This window comes from Pelophylax lessonae (assembly GCF_965119305.1).
Source record: "Pelophylax lessonae genome assembly, chromosome: 10".
Lineage (NCBI taxonomy): Eukaryota > Metazoa > Chordata > Amphibia > Anura > Ranidae > Pelophylax > Pelophylax lessonae.
This window is the reverse complement of record NC_138777.1, coordinates 216,691,450-216,710,796: the sequence shown is the minus strand read 5'-3', so window position 1 is coordinate 216,710,796 and position 19,347 is coordinate 216,691,450. Positions and strand designations below refer to the sequence as shown.

At 43.2% G+C, this 19,347-nt stretch overlaps 1 protein-coding gene across 1 annotated transcript in view; it reads right to left on the bottom strand.

Moving 5' to 3' along the window:
- Positions 1-599: 599 nt before the first annotated feature.
- Positions 600-19,347, bottom strand: part of RHPN2 (rhophilin Rho GTPase binding protein 2) — a 125,423-nt gene continuing 106,675 nt past the window's right edge. The window contains exons 9-15 of the mRNA XM_082270410.1: positions 16,767-16,923; positions 14,348-14,467; positions 10,586-10,780; positions 8,765-8,841; positions 5,213-5,359; positions 3,449-3,604; positions 600-957 (exon numbers count right to left, since the gene is read on the bottom strand). Coding sequence (XP_082126536.1) covers positions 703-957; positions 3,449-3,604; positions 5,213-5,359; positions 8,765-8,841; positions 10,586-10,780; positions 14,348-14,467; positions 16,767-16,923 — 1,107 coding nt within the window. The 3' untranslated portion in view covers positions 600-702. The remainder of the gene's footprint in view (positions 958-3,448; positions 3,605-5,212; positions 5,360-8,764; positions 8,842-10,585; positions 10,781-14,347; positions 14,468-16,766; positions 16,924-19,347) is intronic.

The window sequence follows — 19,347 nt, the reverse complement described above, 5'->3', positions numbered from 1 at the left end:
AATGCTACATTGTGACCACTAGATGGCGCTGGCAGTCGTCCTAGTACATAAAAAAAATCTTTTCTCCAGCGCCATCTAGTGGCCATAATGCAGTATTTTCCTGATTTTGCCCTTATTAATCTTCTCTAAGAGGAGTATTATATTTCTATTTACAGGTCATGTCTCAAAATACACATTTAATGTGTGGCTGGGCAGGGACATTTAATCCAGCCCTTATGTGAACCAGCCCTTGAAGTTAAACTTTGTAAATTAAAAAAAAAAAAAATTTTTTTTTTCATTCTAGGTTTAAAAATAACACTCTAAGTTACACAATAATAACCATATAAAGTATCTCTTAATAGGCACAATCCTCCTAATGAACATCTATTATTTTTCCAGTCCATTTGTGTCCAGGTGTAGCTGCCTTTACACTGCACATATGGAAAAGGCACGAGAGCTCACAGGGAGGGAGCTGAGCAAAAACACAGATTCTTCCCCTTTAATTCACTATTTTCAAGGCGGTGTCTTTTTTTTATTTTCACTTTGTGAAGTCCGGAGGCGCCGTTCCCAAAATCCAGACAGGAAGTAGCTTATTCCTACATAGAAGAACTGCTTATAAGTTATGAGAATTGTCACAGCTGCACCGGCTTCCTGGGATTGTCACAGTAATCGGCGTTCAGAGTCCTTCCAATGAAAGAGTTCCTTGTCCATCCACTGACACCATCAGTACATGGCGCTGTCAGACGCCAGGGTGTTGTACGGCGAAAGGAACAATTTGCTGGAATCGGGTTTTCCCGCGCTGGCGGTCGGGAGGCAAATGGTGCTGGCCGCTTTCTGGTGGTTCCTGAAGCCCCAGCTGAGGAAGGAGAGCTTCTTCGTCGCCTTTTGCGTTTTGACGCTTTTGTCGTCGTCCATGTTGAGGCACACCAACGAGTACGTCTTCTGCATTCCGGCGGAGTAGGTGGCGCTTTTGTTATGCTGCGGGAAATAAAGGGCAGATATACAGTCTGTTAGAGATCAGTCCATATATTATCTGTAAGGCCTTAACCAATTCCCTACCGGGGACTTTCACCCCCTTCCTGCCCAGGCCAGTTTTCAGCGCTATCGCACTTTGACAAATGCGCGGTCATGCAACACTGTACCCATAATACATTTTTATCATTTTTCCACCCAAATACAGCGTTCTTTTGGTGGTATTTAATCACCACTGGGTTTTTTATTTTTTGCTACGTAAACCATAAAAAAACGAATAATTTAAAAAAAAGCAAAATGTTTTTCACAGTTATAAAACTTTGGTAATTTTTTTCCTTCACTGATGCGTGCTGATGAGGCTGCACTGATAGGTGACACTGATGGGCACAAATTGGCAGCACTGACAGGCAGCACTGGTGGGCATTGATAGGCAGCACTTGTGGGCACTAATGAAGATGCATTGGTGGGTACTAATGAGGTGGCACTGGTGGACACTGATGAGGAGGCACTGATGAGGCTGCACTGATAGGTGACACTGATGGGCTCAAATTGGCAGCACCGACAGGCAGCACTGGTGGGCATTGATAGGCAGCACTTGTGGGCACTAATGAAGATGCATTGGTGGGTACTAATGAGGTGGCACTGGTGGACACTGATGAGGAGGCACTGATGAGGCTGCACTGATAGGTGACACTGATGGGCACAAATTGGCAGCACTGATAGGCAGCACTTGTGGGCACTGATAGGTGGCACTAATGAAGCTGTATTGGTGGGAACTAATGAGGTGGCACTGGTGGACACTGATGAGGAGGCACTGATGAGGCTGCACTGATAGGTGACACTGATGGGCACAAATTGGCAGCACTGATAGGCAGCACTTGTGGGCACTGATAGGTGGCACTAATGAAGCTGCATTGGTGGGCATTGAGGTGGCACTGGTGGACACTGATGAGGAGACACTGATGAGGCTGCACTGATAGGTGGCACTGATGGGCACAAATTGGCAGCACTGATAGGCAGCACTTGTGGGCACTGATAGGTGGCACTAATGAAGCTGCATTGGTGGGCACTAATGAGGCAATACTGGTGGACACTGATGAGGAGGCACTGACGAGGCTGCACTGATAGGTAGCACTGATGGGCTATGATAGGCAGCACTGAAGGGCACTGAGAGTGTCACTGATGGGCACTGATAGGCAGCACTGGTGGGCACTGTTGGGACTGCACTGATTATCAGTGTAGATGTCCCTTTCACACAAGCCGGTTATCGGCTCACCTCTCCTCGCCTCACTCTGTCACACCTGTAAAACCATTCCTCTTTTGGAGGTCATCTCATTGTTGCCCATCTAGTGCACCTATTCATTTCATTAACACCAAAGCAGCTGAAACTGATTAACAACCCCCTCTGCTACTTAGCTGACCAAATCAATATCCCAGGAGTTTAATTGATTTGATGCTTTACTCTGATTAAAAAATGTTCCTTTCCTTTTTTGAGCAGTGTATAGATACACACAGTATATACTGTATTCAATTGTACTGTAATTGTATTGACTGCCCTCGTGTAGTAAAGTGCTGCGCAAACTGTTGGCGCTATATAAATCCTGTATTATAATAATAATAATAATAAAATTATATAAATAATTGAATGCTGCGTAGAGCGGCTGCACAAAATGACATGGCACTGATCTCTGCAGCATTCTCTTAAAAGTGAAGGGTAGGGGGGCTGATAGGAAGTGGACTGAATGGCGCTGGGTATCACCCAACCCTGCAGACTAGTGTCAGTGGATCAGTGAGCGGGTGAGTGTGTGGGGGGCAGCACCAGAGATAAGGTGAATAGATCAGCCTGAGCTGCTCTTTTATTTGTTTAAAAACAGTTGACAACATTCCTTAAGGCTACGTTCACATGTGGTCATAGCGGATCACGGGCAGAATCACCGCGATTCTGCCCGCGATCCGGAATAATTGCAAATCGCGAGACGCCTGTGCGATGCCCATGATTTGCAATGGCGCCCCAAACGCTGTGCGATGTTGCCATGATTTCCGCCTGCCAAATCACGTTAACATCGCGATTCGGCAGGCGGAAATCGCGGCAACATCGCACAGCGTTTGGGGTGCCATTGCAAATCATGGGCATCGCACATGCGTCCCGCAATTTGCAATGATTCCGGATCGTGGGCAGAATCGCGGTGATTCTGCCCGTGATCCGCTACGCCCACATGTGAACGTAGCCGTTATTGAGTTGAGTATCACAATCCATGGAATGGCCCCCCCTCTAAAGTAAGTGAAAGGAATATAACTTTTTAAATAAATGCATCTTAAGAAAAATATGTGGGCTGGCATTGATAGACTACTTTTGATTTACTGTGTTATAGCAAAAAAAAAAAAATCACAGATCCTTTTCATGTAACCCGGATCTGATTTTAAAGAGGAAACCAACAAGATTGCTCTTCCTGATGTCTATGTAGCAGAGCGGGTGGCTGTAATAGGAGACTCGTACCATGCTGGACGTCTGGTCCTGAATGCTGATGAGTTTGATCTCCTTTCCTTCTTCTCCGATTCCTTTTAGCATGTCCAAAACTTCGTTTATGGAGCACCACTTGCAGTCCCGGTCTTCCACCGCTACAATGTAATCGCCTTCCTTCACACCCACACCCTGCAATACAAATACAATGAGTCCCGGTTCATAGATGACCTTCATATCTTCTGTACTGCCGAAATAGGTCAAGGGTCAGACCTTCCAACATAACATAAAGCATAATAATAAAATGTCTATCACTAAATAACCACCTCAGCTCTCATCCCACCCCTACTCCTTATGGGGCAGAGCAGTTTTTACATTTCTGCTATGGGCCTGCTTGTTTGGCAATAACGCTGTCATTACTTAAGAACACACATATATATTCACTGGAACTAAGGAGCCAGGCCCAACCCCTGAAAAACAACCCCACACCATAATCCCTCTTCCACCAAATGATTTAGACCAGTGCACAAAGCAAGGTCCATAAAGACATGGATGAGCAAGTTTGGGGTGGAGGAACTTGACTGGCCTGCACAGAGTCCTGACTTTAACCTGATATAACACCTTAGGATGAATTAGAGCAGAGACTGCGAGGTAGGCCTTCTTGTCCAACATCAGTGCCTGACCTCACAAATGCGCTTCTGGAAGAATGGTCAAACATTCCCATAGACACACTCCTAAACCTTGTGGACAGCCTTCCCAGAGGAGTTGAAGCTGTTATAGCTGCAAAGAGTGGGCCAACTCAATATTGAACCCTACGGACTAAGACTGGGATGACATTAAAGTTCAGGTGTCCCAATACTTTTGACAATATTAAAAAAAATTATATTATCAATAGTATATATATATATATATATATATATATATTTATATACAGATATGTATTATCTTATCCTGTTTAAAATGACACAAATAATTGTTTTTTAATAAATGGGCATTAAAAGAATGAATGACTAAAATCCCAAAAAGGTTAACCCCTTGGACTTGGCGCCTACTGGCCCTTTAAGGGGTTTAATATGTCGGGAGGCGGGGCAGGGTTTATGATCATGTGACTGCCATGGTTGGCTGTCACGGTGCTCACGTGACCCGAAAAAGCTCCCAATCACAAGCATTGATCGTGAGCTTTCCGTTAGCTGCTGGTAACAACACAGCTGTATTCCACCCATTCATGCAAATATGTGGCCGCTCGGCGCCAAAACCCACCCACCCAGAGGTCCCATATTTGCATGCAGCCGGTGCTAATGGGTTAATATTAACAGTTAATATTAACAGAGGACTATAAATTAACTCATTCAGCAAAAAATAAAAGCTAAGGGGAGAAGGGGAAGAAGGAATTAACTAGGGCTGATTGGGGTAAATTAAAGTGGAATTCCAGCTTACACCTCACTTCCATCGGGAATTGCCAGCAAATGTGGGTAAGGAGGTAACAACAGTGGAGATAAGGTATACTACACACAGAATGTAGGCGGAGCCTCTATGTCATCATGTACCATGCAGTACCAACAGTTGGCACTGATTCTGTACATAATGACATCGGCAGGAGGGGCAGCTATGCAAACAGTGGAGTGGACTGGTTGTCACTACCAGAACCAGTAGGGAGAATTCCTGTGGGATTATGGAAATAGGTATTAATCTCTAATACATCCTCATAGACAAAATACGCATTATAGTCTGCTGATAAGGAGGGGGAAGGGGGACACAAATTTCATTTTTTTTTAAGGTAAGGAAAATAAATTCACTTACTGCGGCTGGACAGAGAGGATCCAGTGACGTTATCTGAACTGGACAGTCACCCTTTAAAACGAAGCCCAAATCCCCATCTTCAAGAGTCAAGCGGACTTTCCTCGGGGCCGTCCATCTTTGTTTTGCAGAAAACACAGACAAAGGACCCTTTAAAAAAAAAAAAAAAAAAAACATTATTGATTTGGCTCTTCATTATTGGTAAAAAAAATCTAAAACCCCCTAAATAAATTATATACACACACACACACACACACACACACACACACACACACACACACACATATACATATACATATATATATATATATATATATATATATATATACATATATAGCCAAACTGGATGACATTTGGTTTTATAAAGGTCTGTGTATCATATAAACCAGGGGTGTCCAAACTATGGCCCTCCAGCTGTTCAGGAACTACAATTCCCATCATGCCTAGTTATGTCTGTGAATGTCATAGATTTACAATGCCTCTTGAGAATTGTGGTTCCTGAACAGCTGGAGGACCATAGTTTGGACACCCCTGATATAAACAATTGCCCCCGTCTAGTAATTTAATGCTACTACTAATAATCATAGATTAGGTATGGAATATAACTGCGCTAACTAATGTGTTCCAGCAGCGACTTAAATTGCGACAAACAATCAAAAACGTAGGGAATGGGTAAGTCGCGCTAATGAATGATGTTGTCAAATATTCGCATAAATGTCAAATCATATAAATCGTGAAAAAGTGTCCACATAGACTGTCCAATGGTCAAATAAATGTCCCAAAACTCAGGAGTTCTTCCAAACTCTTCAACTTGAAATATAAGCCACCAAATGAGTGATCTCCTTACCAGATAGATAAAGGAAATAGGCCCTCAAAACACCAGATGAAGTGGGTCTGCAGCCTCGAATCCAAAAATTGATGTGGTTCCCCAATGATGTTTGCATGTGAAAAGAAATTACATATCCATAGCGTGACACTGTATGACAATCTCTCAAACACCCAATATGTGAACCTTCACTATGAAGGTGATAGAAAAGGCCACCACACCAGTGCAATTCACACTGCCAACGGCCAGGTAATGCGTGAATAGAACAGCCCTCTTGGTGGTTATTGAACAGCGGTTCTCTACCCTCTTGGTGGTTATTGGGCTGTTCTATTCACGCATTACCTGGCCGTTGGCAGTGTGAATTGCACTGGTGTTGTGGCCTTTTCTATCACCTTCATAGTGAAGGTTCACATATTGGGTGTTTGAGAGATTGTCATACAGTGTCACGCTATGGATATGTAATTTCTTTTCACATGCAAACATCATTGGGGAACCACATCAATTTTTGGATTCGAGGCTGCAGACCCACTTCATCTGGTGTTTTGAGGGCCTATTTCCTTTATCTATCTGGTAAGGAGATCACTCATTTGGTGGCTTATATTTCAAGTTGAAGAGTTTGGAAGAACTCCTGAGTTTTGGGACATTTATTTGACCATTGGACAGTCTATGTGGACACTTTTTCACGATTTATATGATTTGACATTTATGCGAATATTTGACAACATCATTCATTAGCGCGACTTACCCATTCCCTACTAATAATCATAACAGTAAAAAATATTAATAATATAAGAAAATAATAAAATTAATATAATAACAGGAAATATTAGTAAAGTTAATTAATTTCAGTAATTCAATTTAAAAAGTGAAACTCATATATTTTATATAGATGCGTTACATTTCTTTCTTTTAATTTTGATGATCATCACTGACTGTGGAAACTTCACACTGGACCTCATGCAACTTGGATTCTGTGCCTCTCCACTCCTCCTCCGGACTCTGGGACCTTCATTTCCAAATGAAATGCAAAATGTTCCACAGTCAGTGATGATTTCGGGAGCCATGTCATCTTCTGGTGTTGGTCCACTGTTCCAAAGTCAGTGCAGCCCTCTAGCAGGAAATTCTAGAGCACTTCATGCTTCCCTCTGCTCACCAGCTTTATGGAGATGCTGATTTCATTTTCCAGCAGGACTTGGCACCGCCCACACTGCCAAAACTACCAATACCTGGTCACATGATCATGGTATCACTGTGCTTGATTGGCCAGCAAACTCGCCTGACCTAAACCCCATAGAGAATCTGTGGGGTATTGTCAAGAGGAAGATGAGAGACACCAGACCCAACAATGCAGATGAGCTGAAGGCCGCTATCAAAGCAACCTGAGCTTCCATAACACCTCAGCAGTGCCACAGGCTGATCACCTCCATGCCACGCCGCATTGATGCAGTAATTCATGCAAAAGGAGCCCCGACCAAGTATTGAGTGCATACTATACTGTACATGGACATACTTTTCAGTAAGCCAACATTTCTGTATTAAAAATCCTTTTTTCTTATTGGTCTTAAGTAAATATTCTAATTTTTTGAGATACTGAATATTGGGTTTTCACTAGCTGTAAGCCAAAATCATCAAAATTAAAAGAAAACAATGCTTGAAATATAATATTCTGTGTGTAACACATCTATATAAAATATATAAAAGTTTCACTTTTTAAATTCAATTACTGAAATAAATAAACTTTTTGATGCTATTCTAATTTTATAAGATGCACCTGTATGTATATATGTTTTTATATATACTGTAATTTTCATATATATATATATATATATATATATACATATATATTATATTTATATATATATATATATATATATATATTTATTATTTATAGATATATATATATATTTTTATATTTATATATATATTCCGTGTTTCCCCGAAAATAAGGCCTACCCCGAAAATAAGCCCTAGTTTAGTGTTTGTAAAATCCTAGAATCCAATTTATTACTGTTTTATATAATGTCCAGTGTGTGTTTCTGTAATCTAATAGTGTGAAATCCCTTCGGTACAGCGCCGCTCGGCGTGCAGCTGATCCCCAGCTCTGCTCTCCTTCTCTTCTCATAGCTGTCAGCGGGGGATTTCAGCCCCTCCCCTCTGCAGCGCTCAGAGCGGGTCACAGAAACGCCAAGCATTATATTATAGATGTGTGAAATACCTTCGGTACAGCGCAGTTCGGTGCTTCCGTGACCCTCAGCTGTCAGCAGGGAGAAGAGAAGGAAGAGCAGCGGGAAATCAGCTGAGCATTGAGCTCCGCTGTACTGAAGATATTTCACACTATTATAATATAATGCTCGGCGCTTCTGTGACCCGCTCTGAGGGGAGGGGCTGAGATCTCTTACTGACAGCTATGAGAAGAGAAGGAGAGCAGAGCGAAGATTAGCCGAGCGGCGCTGTACTGAAGGTATTTCACACTATTAGATTACAGAAACACATATTGGACATTATATAAAACACTAATAAAGTGGATTCTAGGATTTCACAGCCACTTGTACTAGGGGATTCCTGACAGGCAGGGAGGGAGATAAGACCTACCCCGAGAATAAGCCCTACTGTGTCTTTTGGTGCCAAAATTTATATAAGACCCGGGCTTATTTTTTGGGAAACACAGTATATATATATATATATTTTTTTTTTTTTTTATAAAATATTTGTATTGTTGCTCTACATACCAATCGCTGAAAGAGGTCAATGACCTTTACTCTCGAGAGCGGAGGTGAGATGGATTCAGCCTTGTATTCTGCCTTACCTGTGGGCGGAGCAAAACATTACATTAACATTATTCTATGTCATTTCACCATGCCTTCAATGCTAATTCACCACATCCTGCTAGACGGACGATATGCAGGCATATTCAATAAAGTATTTCACACTGATGGCAACAGGCTGAGGTTTTTCATACCTTTTGCATTTCTGTTTGATGCATTTTCTATTGAAGTCAATGAAAACACACGTCAAGGCACTCATTAAGGCTTTCAACAGCATAAATGCAAGTTACTGCAAATTATGATTGCATGTTGACATTCAATACAAAGTGCATTGCAACTCACTTTTGAAAGTGCGCATTATTTATAATGCAGGTGAACATGCGTTTCTATTGATTTCAATCGAAAATACATCTGGGAACAAAAATGCATAGGTGTGAATAATCAATCAACCAATCAGCTTGCAGCAGCCACACCAGTATAAGGTTAAGGGCTCTTGCACATTGCTGTAGGTGGCCATGAAGCGTAAATTACGACATATTTCCCCACTAGGGAGCCTACAGGTGCCGCATACAGTCACCTTTAACTACTTCCGGACCGCCTGCCGCATATATACTGCGGCAGGGCGGCCCGGCTGTGCAAAATCACATACATGTACGTGACTCTGTGCATGAGATGTCGGGGGCGTGCCCATGCAACTCCCCCAGGAGCAGCCAATCAGCGGGTCCGGTGGCCGCGATGGCTGCCGGGACCCGACAATCGTTTGGTGGAATGGGAGAATGCCGGTCTGCCAATTTTTGCGATTTGGCACTGCGTTACTTTAACGGACAATTGCGTAGTCGTGCGACGCTGTACCCGAATACAATTGATATCTTTTTTCCCACAAATAGAGCTTTCTTTTGGTGGTATTTGATCACCTGTGCGATTTTAATTTTTTTGCACTATAAACAAGAAAAGTGTGACAATTCTGAAAAGAAAAACAATATTTTTTACATTCTGCTATATAACATTCCCAAAAAAAAAAAATGTAAAAATCAAATTTTTTCATCATTTTAGGCCAATTTGTTTTCTGCTACATATCTTTGGTAAAAAAAATCCCAATAAGTGTATTTTGATTGGTTTGCGCAAAAGTTATCGCGTCTACAAACTAGGGGAAAGATTTATGTCATTTTTATTTTTTTTACTAGTAATGGTGGCGATCTGCGATTTTTAGCTGGACTGCGACATTGCAGCGGACAGATTGGACCCCTAACTGACATTTTTGACACTTTTGGGGGTACCAGTGACATTACTGCAGTAATCAGTCCTAAAAATATGCACTGTTACTGTAATAATGACACTGGCAGTGAAGAGGTTAACCCAGGGGCGATCAAAGGGTTTAATGTGTCCCTAGGGGGTGTTGTCTAACTGTGGGGGGATGGGCTTGTGAAATCAAAACGAGACCTGTGTTCCTAAATAGGAACACAGGAGCTCAGTATTGATTCCTGAGAGAACAACGGTCTGCCGTGTTTACAACAGCCGACCGCCGTTCTCTCTCCAAGGGGAGCGATCGTGGGTGCCCGGTGGCAATCGCGGCCGCCGCCCTGTGCATCGGCTTTCCCGCTGGCGCGTGGGCGCGCGCGCGGATCTCTCCCGCGAAACGCCGTACAGGTACGGCGATTTGCGGGAACCTGGCGGCGGCTGCTCGGCAAGTGGTTAAAGGTTACTTTGTTGCGCTTATAATAAATTGCTATTTCTGATGCCCCATAAACCGATCATTGACCTGAGCATGCGATCCCCCGTACTTACCGATAATTTCAGGGGCCAGCAGTAAACTCATAAAGTCATCTTCCTTCTGGTGCTGTGTGAATTTCAGCAGCGCCCTCTTGTGGAAAGCGGACAGTATGTCATGCAGGACATCGATCTGCTTCAGCTGGCTGCACAGGCTGGAGAGTCGGAGGGCTTCTTCGTGGCACACGAGCGCTTTGGCCAGATGCGCCTTTCCTAGAAGGGGCAGGAAAAAAGTGACAACAATGAGTCGGATGTACACAGACCTGGGGGAAGGGAACGTGTCTGTAAACAATAGGTTTTTATTTTCTCATGGACTTTGTGTGATGGCTGGCGCTCTGCAATGTCATTTTAGCTGAGCCGCTTTCATTGTGACAGAGCGGACAGGAATGTCAGTTATGTCCTGCGGACTGGGTGTGACCAAGGCAACATCAACAATATGTGATGGCTGTATGGATCGATGACAGAACACTATCATCTGGGCAATGACTAGACATCACACTAAAGCTGAACTCCATGCAAACAGCTGAATAGATGGAGAAAATACATATAAGTGAGCTTACAAAGAGATTTCGTACTGTTCATCCAGTTCTTAGATTTGCACAGCTCTGCCACACAGTCTGGCAAGGCAGGGGACCTGATTTTTGCTCTGCTACATTTCAGTAACACTTACAGGTCTTGTCCCTTACCCAGCCTGTGATTGGGCAGTGAAAGGAGAAGCAGCAGACTGATAAGATCATCTCCCTGCTCCTATCAGCATGCCCCTTGATAGCACATAAACATAATTTCTTATTAGGAACTTAACTGGGGAAGTCCAGCAGAGTACAAACTAAACACCTCTAGAATAAATAATATACATGAACTATACAAAGTTGCACAAGGTGCCAATATTAATTATATGGTGGTCAAAGCAGATATAGTTGGTGCAATATCCCAAACGCAACATACACTATATCAGGGATATGCTAACTGTGGCCCTCCAGCTGTTGCAGAACTACAAGTCCCATGAGGCATAGCAAGACTCTGACAGCCACAAGCATGACACCCAGAGGCAGAGGCATGATGGGACTCGCAGTTTTGCAACAGCTGGAGGGCCACAGTTTGCATATCCCTGCACTATATTATCAAAAGTATTTGAACGTCGAACCTTGGCACCCCAGATGTTTTGGAACTACATTTCCCATGATGCTCTCTATACTGCAGAGTGCATGAGCATCATGGGAAATGTAGTTCCAAAACATCTGAAGGTTCACCGTCACTGCTTTACACACACATGAATTTTAATGGCATCCCAGTCTTAGTCCGTAGGGTTCAATATTGAGTTGGCCCACCCTTTGAGGCTATAACAGCTTCAACTCTTCTGGGAAGGCTGTCCACAAGGTTTAGGAGTGTGTCTATGGGAATGTTTGACCATTCTTCCAGAAGCACATTTGTGAGGTCAGGCACTGATGTTGGACAAGAAGGCCTGGCTCGAAGTCATGCACTAATGTGGTCTGGCTCGCAGTCTCTGCACTAATTCATCCCAAAGCTGTTCCTTCGTGTGGAGGTCAGGACTCTGTGCAGGCCACTCAAGTTCCTCCACCCCAAACTCGCTCATCCATGTCTTTATGGACCTTGCTTTGTGCACTGGTGCGCAGTCATGTTGGAACAGGAAGGGGCCATCCCCAAACTCTTCCCACAAAGTTAGGAACATGAAATTGTCCAAAATGTCTTGGAATGCTGACGCCTTAAGAGTTCCCTTCACTGGAACCAAGGGGCCAAACCCAACCCCTGAAAAACAACCCCACACCATAACCCCCCCTCTATTAAATGATTTGGACCAGTGCACAAAGCAAGGTCCATAGAGACATGGATGAGCGAGTTTGGGGTGGAGGATCTTGACCTCAACCCGATAGAACACCTTTGGCATGAATTAGTGCACATCCTGCGAGCCAGGCCTTCTCGTCCAACATCAGTACCTGACCTCACAAACGCGCTTCTGGAAGAATGGTCAAACATTCCCATAGACACACGCCTAAACCTTGTGGACAGCCTTCCCAGAAGAGTTGAAGCTGTTATAGCTGCAAAGGATGGGCCAACTCAATATTGAACCTTACAGACTAATGCCCAGTACACACGTACCGATCATCGGCCGAACGATCGGCCGTCTTTTGTCCAGGGCTGTCGGTGTCTGTTGAAAAGTGCAAAAGACTGCACAAGAATTTTGTCCGCCGACTACAGCCGACTGCAGAAGTGATGTCATGTGATGGTTAACTTTCCTTGAGTTTTTTCTTTTCTGAGCATGCCCAGTCTTGCAAATCTGCTGTCTGTCGGCTGAATTCTGTACTGACTGGCGAACAATCGGCCGCTCTGGTGTCGGCATACAAAAATTTTCATGCTTGCAAGACAGATTCTTTTCTGCCGAAAGTGCGCTGTCGGCTGTCGGAAGCATCATACTAACAAGCCTACAATCGGCAGATCGGTCGTCGGCCGAAGCTTTTCGGCCGACGAGCGGTACGTGTGTACGGGCCTTAAGACTGGGATACCATTAAAGTTCATGTGTGTGTAAAGGCAGGTGTCCCAATACTTTTGACAATATAGTGTGTATAATATATACAGTATGCTCTTATACAGTTATACAGGAGTATCAGCATATATTGCAATATCCCTAAAGGAATATACCACAAACCATATACAATATACAGTATATACATATATATATATATATATATAGTATCTCACAAAAGTGAGTACACCCCTCACATTTTTGTAAATATTTTATTATATCTTTTCATGTGACAACACTGAAGAAATCACACTTTGCTACAATGTAAAGTAGTGAGTGTACAGCTTGTATAACAGTGTAAATTTACTGTCCCCTCAAAATAACTCAACACACAGCCATTAATGTCTAAACTGCTGGCAACAAAAGTGAATACACCCCTAAGTGAAAATGTCCAAATTGGGCCCAATTAGCCATTTTCCCTCCCCGGTGTCATGTGACTCGTTAGTGTTACAAGGTCTCAGGTGTGAATGGGGAGCAGGTGTGTTAAATTTGGTGTTATCGCTCTCACTCTCTAATACTGGTCACTGGAAGTTCAACATGGCACCTCATGGCAAAGAACTTTCTAAGGATCTGAAAAAAAGAATTGTTGCTCTACATAAAGATGGCCTAGGCTATAAGAAGATTGCCAAGACCCTGAAACTGAGCTGTAGCACAGAGGCCAAGACCATACATCGGTTTAACATTTACATTGTAGCAAAGTGTCATTTCTTCAGTGTTGTCACATGAAAAGATATAATAAAATATTTACAAAAATGTGAGGGGTGTACTCACTTATGTAAAATACTGTATATATATATATACAGTATAGGTACATTATGTATAAGGGAACATATAGGTTGTGGTGTCACAGTAATTGAGTTCTTTATAAGAAATTATTTGCTAGTCATTTTGCTTCGGGATTTACTTCCAGTAATATTTTTTAAAGGCTTAGTGCACCTTTTTAGGCCATGAACAATGAAGGAGCAGAAGCAGACTGAGGGGGTCTTCCTTATTCTGGGCATTTGTCCCCGAATGCATAGGGCCCTAGGTACCACTATGTACAGTGTTCAGCCCCCTCCGGCCACAGCCTGCCATAGACATTGACAGTCTGCAGGCAGCAGGGCTGGATGCTGCATCTGGTTCCCCCGTGCGCAATAAAATGCCCTGCAGCTAGAGGGCCCCATGTGAAAGGGAGTCGTGCCTTTATATATCCCTGCACCAAGCTGGAACCCATAACAGATCATGAGTTTCTGGATTACCTAGCTGTGTCCTCTGTTGTTTGTCTTTAAGTATATTCATGGCGGTTAGTCCATCTGGTATGTGGTCATAGAGCTGGGACAAAGCCTTCTCCTGTTTGTCTTCATCATCGTGTGGGCCCACTGTAGCAAAGAATATATATAGTTATATGACGGCATCTGAAAAAACGAATGACTAGTACAATAAGTGTTAGGTATTTTGATCATATATTCTACAAGGCTGTAGAGAGCTATTAACATCAGACTCCGCCCCAGAGGAGCGTACAGTCATACAGATACATACTGCAAGACAATTATCATACAGTTTTTTAGGTGACCACATCTGAATAATCCACTGAATAGTATAACAAGGGTGGTATTTACAAAATAATTTTAGACCTCTAAAACTGCATGTGAGAATGGGGGCACAATAAAATGCCATTAGACTATTTCCTCTCCAGATTGAATGCTGTTTATTCATACAGAATAAAGAGAATTACAAATGTATTCGTACATGTATAAAACCGTAGATGCTAATATGCATCTCCCATACACAATATATCCCCAATTGTACAAATAAAATCACAATGATTGTGGTTATATGACAGGTACAATGGTAGTTCCTCAAAATCCAACGTGTTTCGTCTATCTTTGCTCCGTCAGGGCTTGGGGAGCCAGAAAGTACCTTTCCCGCCACCCATAAAAGTGCTGCTGGGACCACCTTTATGTTAAAGCAGACCGCCCACCGGTTTAAAAAAATACCGGGGTTATGGCAGCAGATAGCTATAACCCCGGTATTTAACGTCAAAGTACTGATGTATGTTTACAGTGGGGGGGTCCGGAAGTGGTTAAAGTCAACACTTGAAAAAACGCACTTTGGGAGGTCACCCTAGTTCAGTTATACTGGAATGTTTAACTTAGTAATAATTATGATTATTTTTGTTTAGATTGTCTTGTGCATAAGTATACTGACGGCCCCTGAAGAAGTGAATTAAGTAAAAAAAAAAAACGTGTCGGGCCACAAGAAATGAGTATTCCACGATACAATGTATTGTTCTGTCATAACAATGTTATATTATCTATGCTGTATTTTGGTGTCTTATGCTACGTTGGGCAACAAAATGGAAAACATTTTTACAAGTATTGACTTTAACCACTTTAAGACCGGAAGGATTTGCCCCCTTAATGACCAGGCCCTATTTTGTGATTCGGCACTGCGTTATTTTAAAGGACAATTGTGCGGTCGTGCAACGCTGTACTCAAATAAAATTGATGTCCTTTATTTCCCACAAATAGAGCTTTACTTTGGTGGTATTTGATCACCTCTGCGATTTTTATTTTTTGCGCTATAAACAAAAAAAGACAGACAAAAAAAAAATAAAAAAATATATATATATATATTTTTTACTTTCTGCTATAAACATACCTAATAAAAAAATCTAATTTTTTTAACATTTTAGGCCAATTGGTTTTCTGCTACATATTTTTGGTAAAAAAAAAATTGTAATAAGCGTATTTTGATTGGATTGCGCAAAAGTTATCGTTTCTTCTAACTACGGGAAAGATTTATGTGATTTTTATTGTTTTTTTTTTTTTTACTAGTAATGGCAGCAATTTGCGTTTTTTTTTTTTTTTTGCGGGACTGCGGACAGATTGGACCCCTAACTGACCTTGTTGACACTTTTGGGGGGACCAGTGTCATTACTACAGTAATCAGTGCTAAAAATATGCTCTGTTACTGTAATAATGACACTTGCAGCGAAGGGCTTAACCCAGGGGCAATCAAACGGTTAAATGTGAGCCTAGGGGGTGTTTTCTAACTGTGAGGGGGATGGGCTTGTGAAATCAAAAAGAGACCTGTGTTCGTAAATAGGAGGATCACTAAAAATGTGCACTGTTACTGTAATAATGACACTGGCACGGAAGGGGTTAACTCTGTGGGTGATCAAGGGGTTAAATGTGAGCCTAGGGGAGTGATTCTAACTGTGGGGGGGGGGGGCGTGGCTTGTGAAATGATCATAGAGACCTGTGTTCCTATATAGAAGGATCACATGAGCTCTGTGATCATTTCAGGAAGAAGAACGGTCAGCTGTGTTTACAACAGCCGACCGTTCTTCTCTCTCAGCGGGGAGCGATCGCGGATGTCAGGTGGCAATCGGAGCCATCTGGCACACACATCGGCTTCCCCGCTGACGATCGGGGGCGGGAGCGCGGCGGCGCGCCCTCGCCCCCTAGCTGCTCCTAGGCAAATGGCGTACCCATACGTGGTTTTGCCTGGGAGAGCCACTCTGCCGCCGTATATATACAGTATGCGGTCAGTAAGTGGTTAAATAAGTAAATTGTGTTTCAATGTAATAAGTCCCATTTTACTATACATTCTTTATTTCTGATACTATAACGGGGATGTCCTTTTTAAAACACTTTTAGTGCTGTTGATACTTACACTGATGTTCAATGAGCACAATCGCCACAAAATAGTGAGCCAGCGCTTTATAATGTTCGGCTTTTACTTGCACCATGACGGACCAGGAGTAGGGCATGTTCTCCTTGATGGGAGCCTGGTTCATGGCGTTGTACACATGCATGTAAACCTCACTGACCTGCAGGAAAAAACAAGCAAGAATACATGAGCATCAATCAGATCACGGAGCAAAGCAAATGTTTATGCGCTGGTTTATTTGCTTAAAGGGGCAATAAACATAAATGACTTCTGAGAGTTCATTAAGAGTTTTATGAGATGACATTATGGGATGAGTTGACTTGATAAAGGAATGTTGCCAAGCAGGACTTATAAGCAGGGCAGAGGCAAGGAGTGGGCAGGAGGGACAGCTGCCCTGAGTGCAGACGAGGAAGGGGGCAAAGAATAGATGCAGGCAGGGCTGTTGTTAGAAATCACAGGTCCCCGTACAGCCTACCTGGTAGGGCCCCCCTCGAATATATCAAAACAACATTTTCACTAACAATTTACAAAAATCTTTCTTAAAGGAGACAAAGATTACAGAGAAGCTGTGTGATCTAGCCCTTTTTTAAATAGTTTTTTACATTTTTTAAAAAAAAAAACATTTTATAATTTTAAAAAAAAAATTTTAAATGTTTTTTCAAAAAAATTTACAATTTTTTTTAATTATTTTTTTACAATTTGTTATTTTTTTACGGGACAGGGAAGCTGGCAGTTTCCGCGAGGGGGCCCTGTGTCTGTGTTTCTCCCTGCAGCAGCTGAAAGCTGGCTGAAGGGAGAGAAATAAGTTTTCAGCTGCTGCAGAGAGCCGCACAGGGCATCCTGTAATTGCCCCTCCCTCCGACCGCACCGATTCCCTCTGCTGTTTGGGTCCTTCTGTGTGCCTGGGCCCCCTACAGGAGGACTGGTTGTCCCCCCCCCCCCCCCATCAGGGACTGTGGATGCAGGGTGGTACACCCATTCTGTGGAAATTATTAACAGTGAGGGAGGGGTACTGGATCCTTTCCGTGGGCACTGGACAACCCCACCCCAGTACTGCTTATAAGCTCTCAGCCTAAAATGGACATTACCATGGACCAGTACACCATGCAGTGTATTTAGGTAAATAATGAACACTTCAATTGCTGTACAAATGTGGGAATTTTAAATATTTAAAGGAATTGTCTTCTACAGAAAACTTCTTAATTTTACTGGTTCTTTAAAAAGAAATACGGAGGATAGAGCAAGCAATATTCAGCTTTGGGTCCAGTTTGAAAAGGACGTCCAGAAATTTCTGATCTATGCAGAATTGGGTTAAAATGGAACTTTACCCATAACAACTTGCTAAAAATAATGTTCTTCAGCAACGAGCATGAATTACACATTATTAATATTTGCTGCCAAAATTAGTGTGTGCTGTAAATCGCCTCCAGCATTGTTTCTTCTTGCTGGAGGCTGCGATTTTGCTGAAGCCCAGAACCCCTGAACAGCTGTAAATCTTTAGGCTGTTAGCAGATCGGCCTCTACAAATCAGGCATGGCAGAGGCGTAACTGGAACCTTCAGGGCCCCGGTGCAAAAAACCATGAAGGGCCCCCTGGGACCCCTGACTGGGGTCCTTCCCTTCAAGCCTGGCACTCTTCCCACTGATCCTGAGGCCCTTTACTCTCGTTGTGGGGCCCTTTATTACGGTTCCACAGCGGGACCCTTTCACAAGTTCTGCAGTGGGCCCCCTTCCTGCCATCTTGGGGCCTCCCCACGGTGGTGGAATGCCAGGGCCCGGTTGCAAGTGTGACCTTTGTGATCCTGGAAGACCCCCCACTGGTGTCAGTAGTTTTTATTTTTTGGTATTTTTATTGTATTATTTTTTATCATTTTATTTTTTATACAATGTCACTGACTATGACTCTGTCCATTCAGAAAAGGAAGGAGCTGGTAAATTACATATTTACCGACCCCTTCCTGGTTCTCTATTGTGACACACCCCCTGCAGCAGCCGGCAGGAGAGGGGAGGGAGCACAGTTGGGGGGGGGGGCAGCATAGTGGGGGGGGGATGAGGGGAGCACACAGGGGCCCAGAGACAGTAGAACACAAGGGAACTGGATAGGAGGAGTGGCAGGGGCAGCATACAGAGGAACCAATCTCCTCCATTTTCCTCCTGCAGCTACAGGAGGAAAAAGGAGGACAGTGATTTCTCTACATGCTGCCCCCGCCGCCCCCTCATCCAGGTGTACAAGGGAGCTGCACAGGCCCCCTGGAGCATGGGGCCGGTTGCAACTGCATCCCCTGCAACCTCTGTAGTTACGCCCCTGAGGCACGGTGCCTAAAAATAGAGAGCAACTGAGCATGTGCAGAGCAGGGTGAGACAGCGGGGTTGATTTACTAAAACTGGAGAGTGCAAAATCTGGTGCCGCTCTGCATGGTAGACAATCAGTTTCTAACTTCAGCTTGTTCAATTCATCTTTGACAAAAAAACAAAAAAAAAAACAATAGCCTGGAAGCGGTTTGGTTTCTTTGCACAGTTGCACCAGATTTCACACTGTCCAGGTTTAGTAAATCAACCCTAATGTATTTCTAGATTTTGAACAG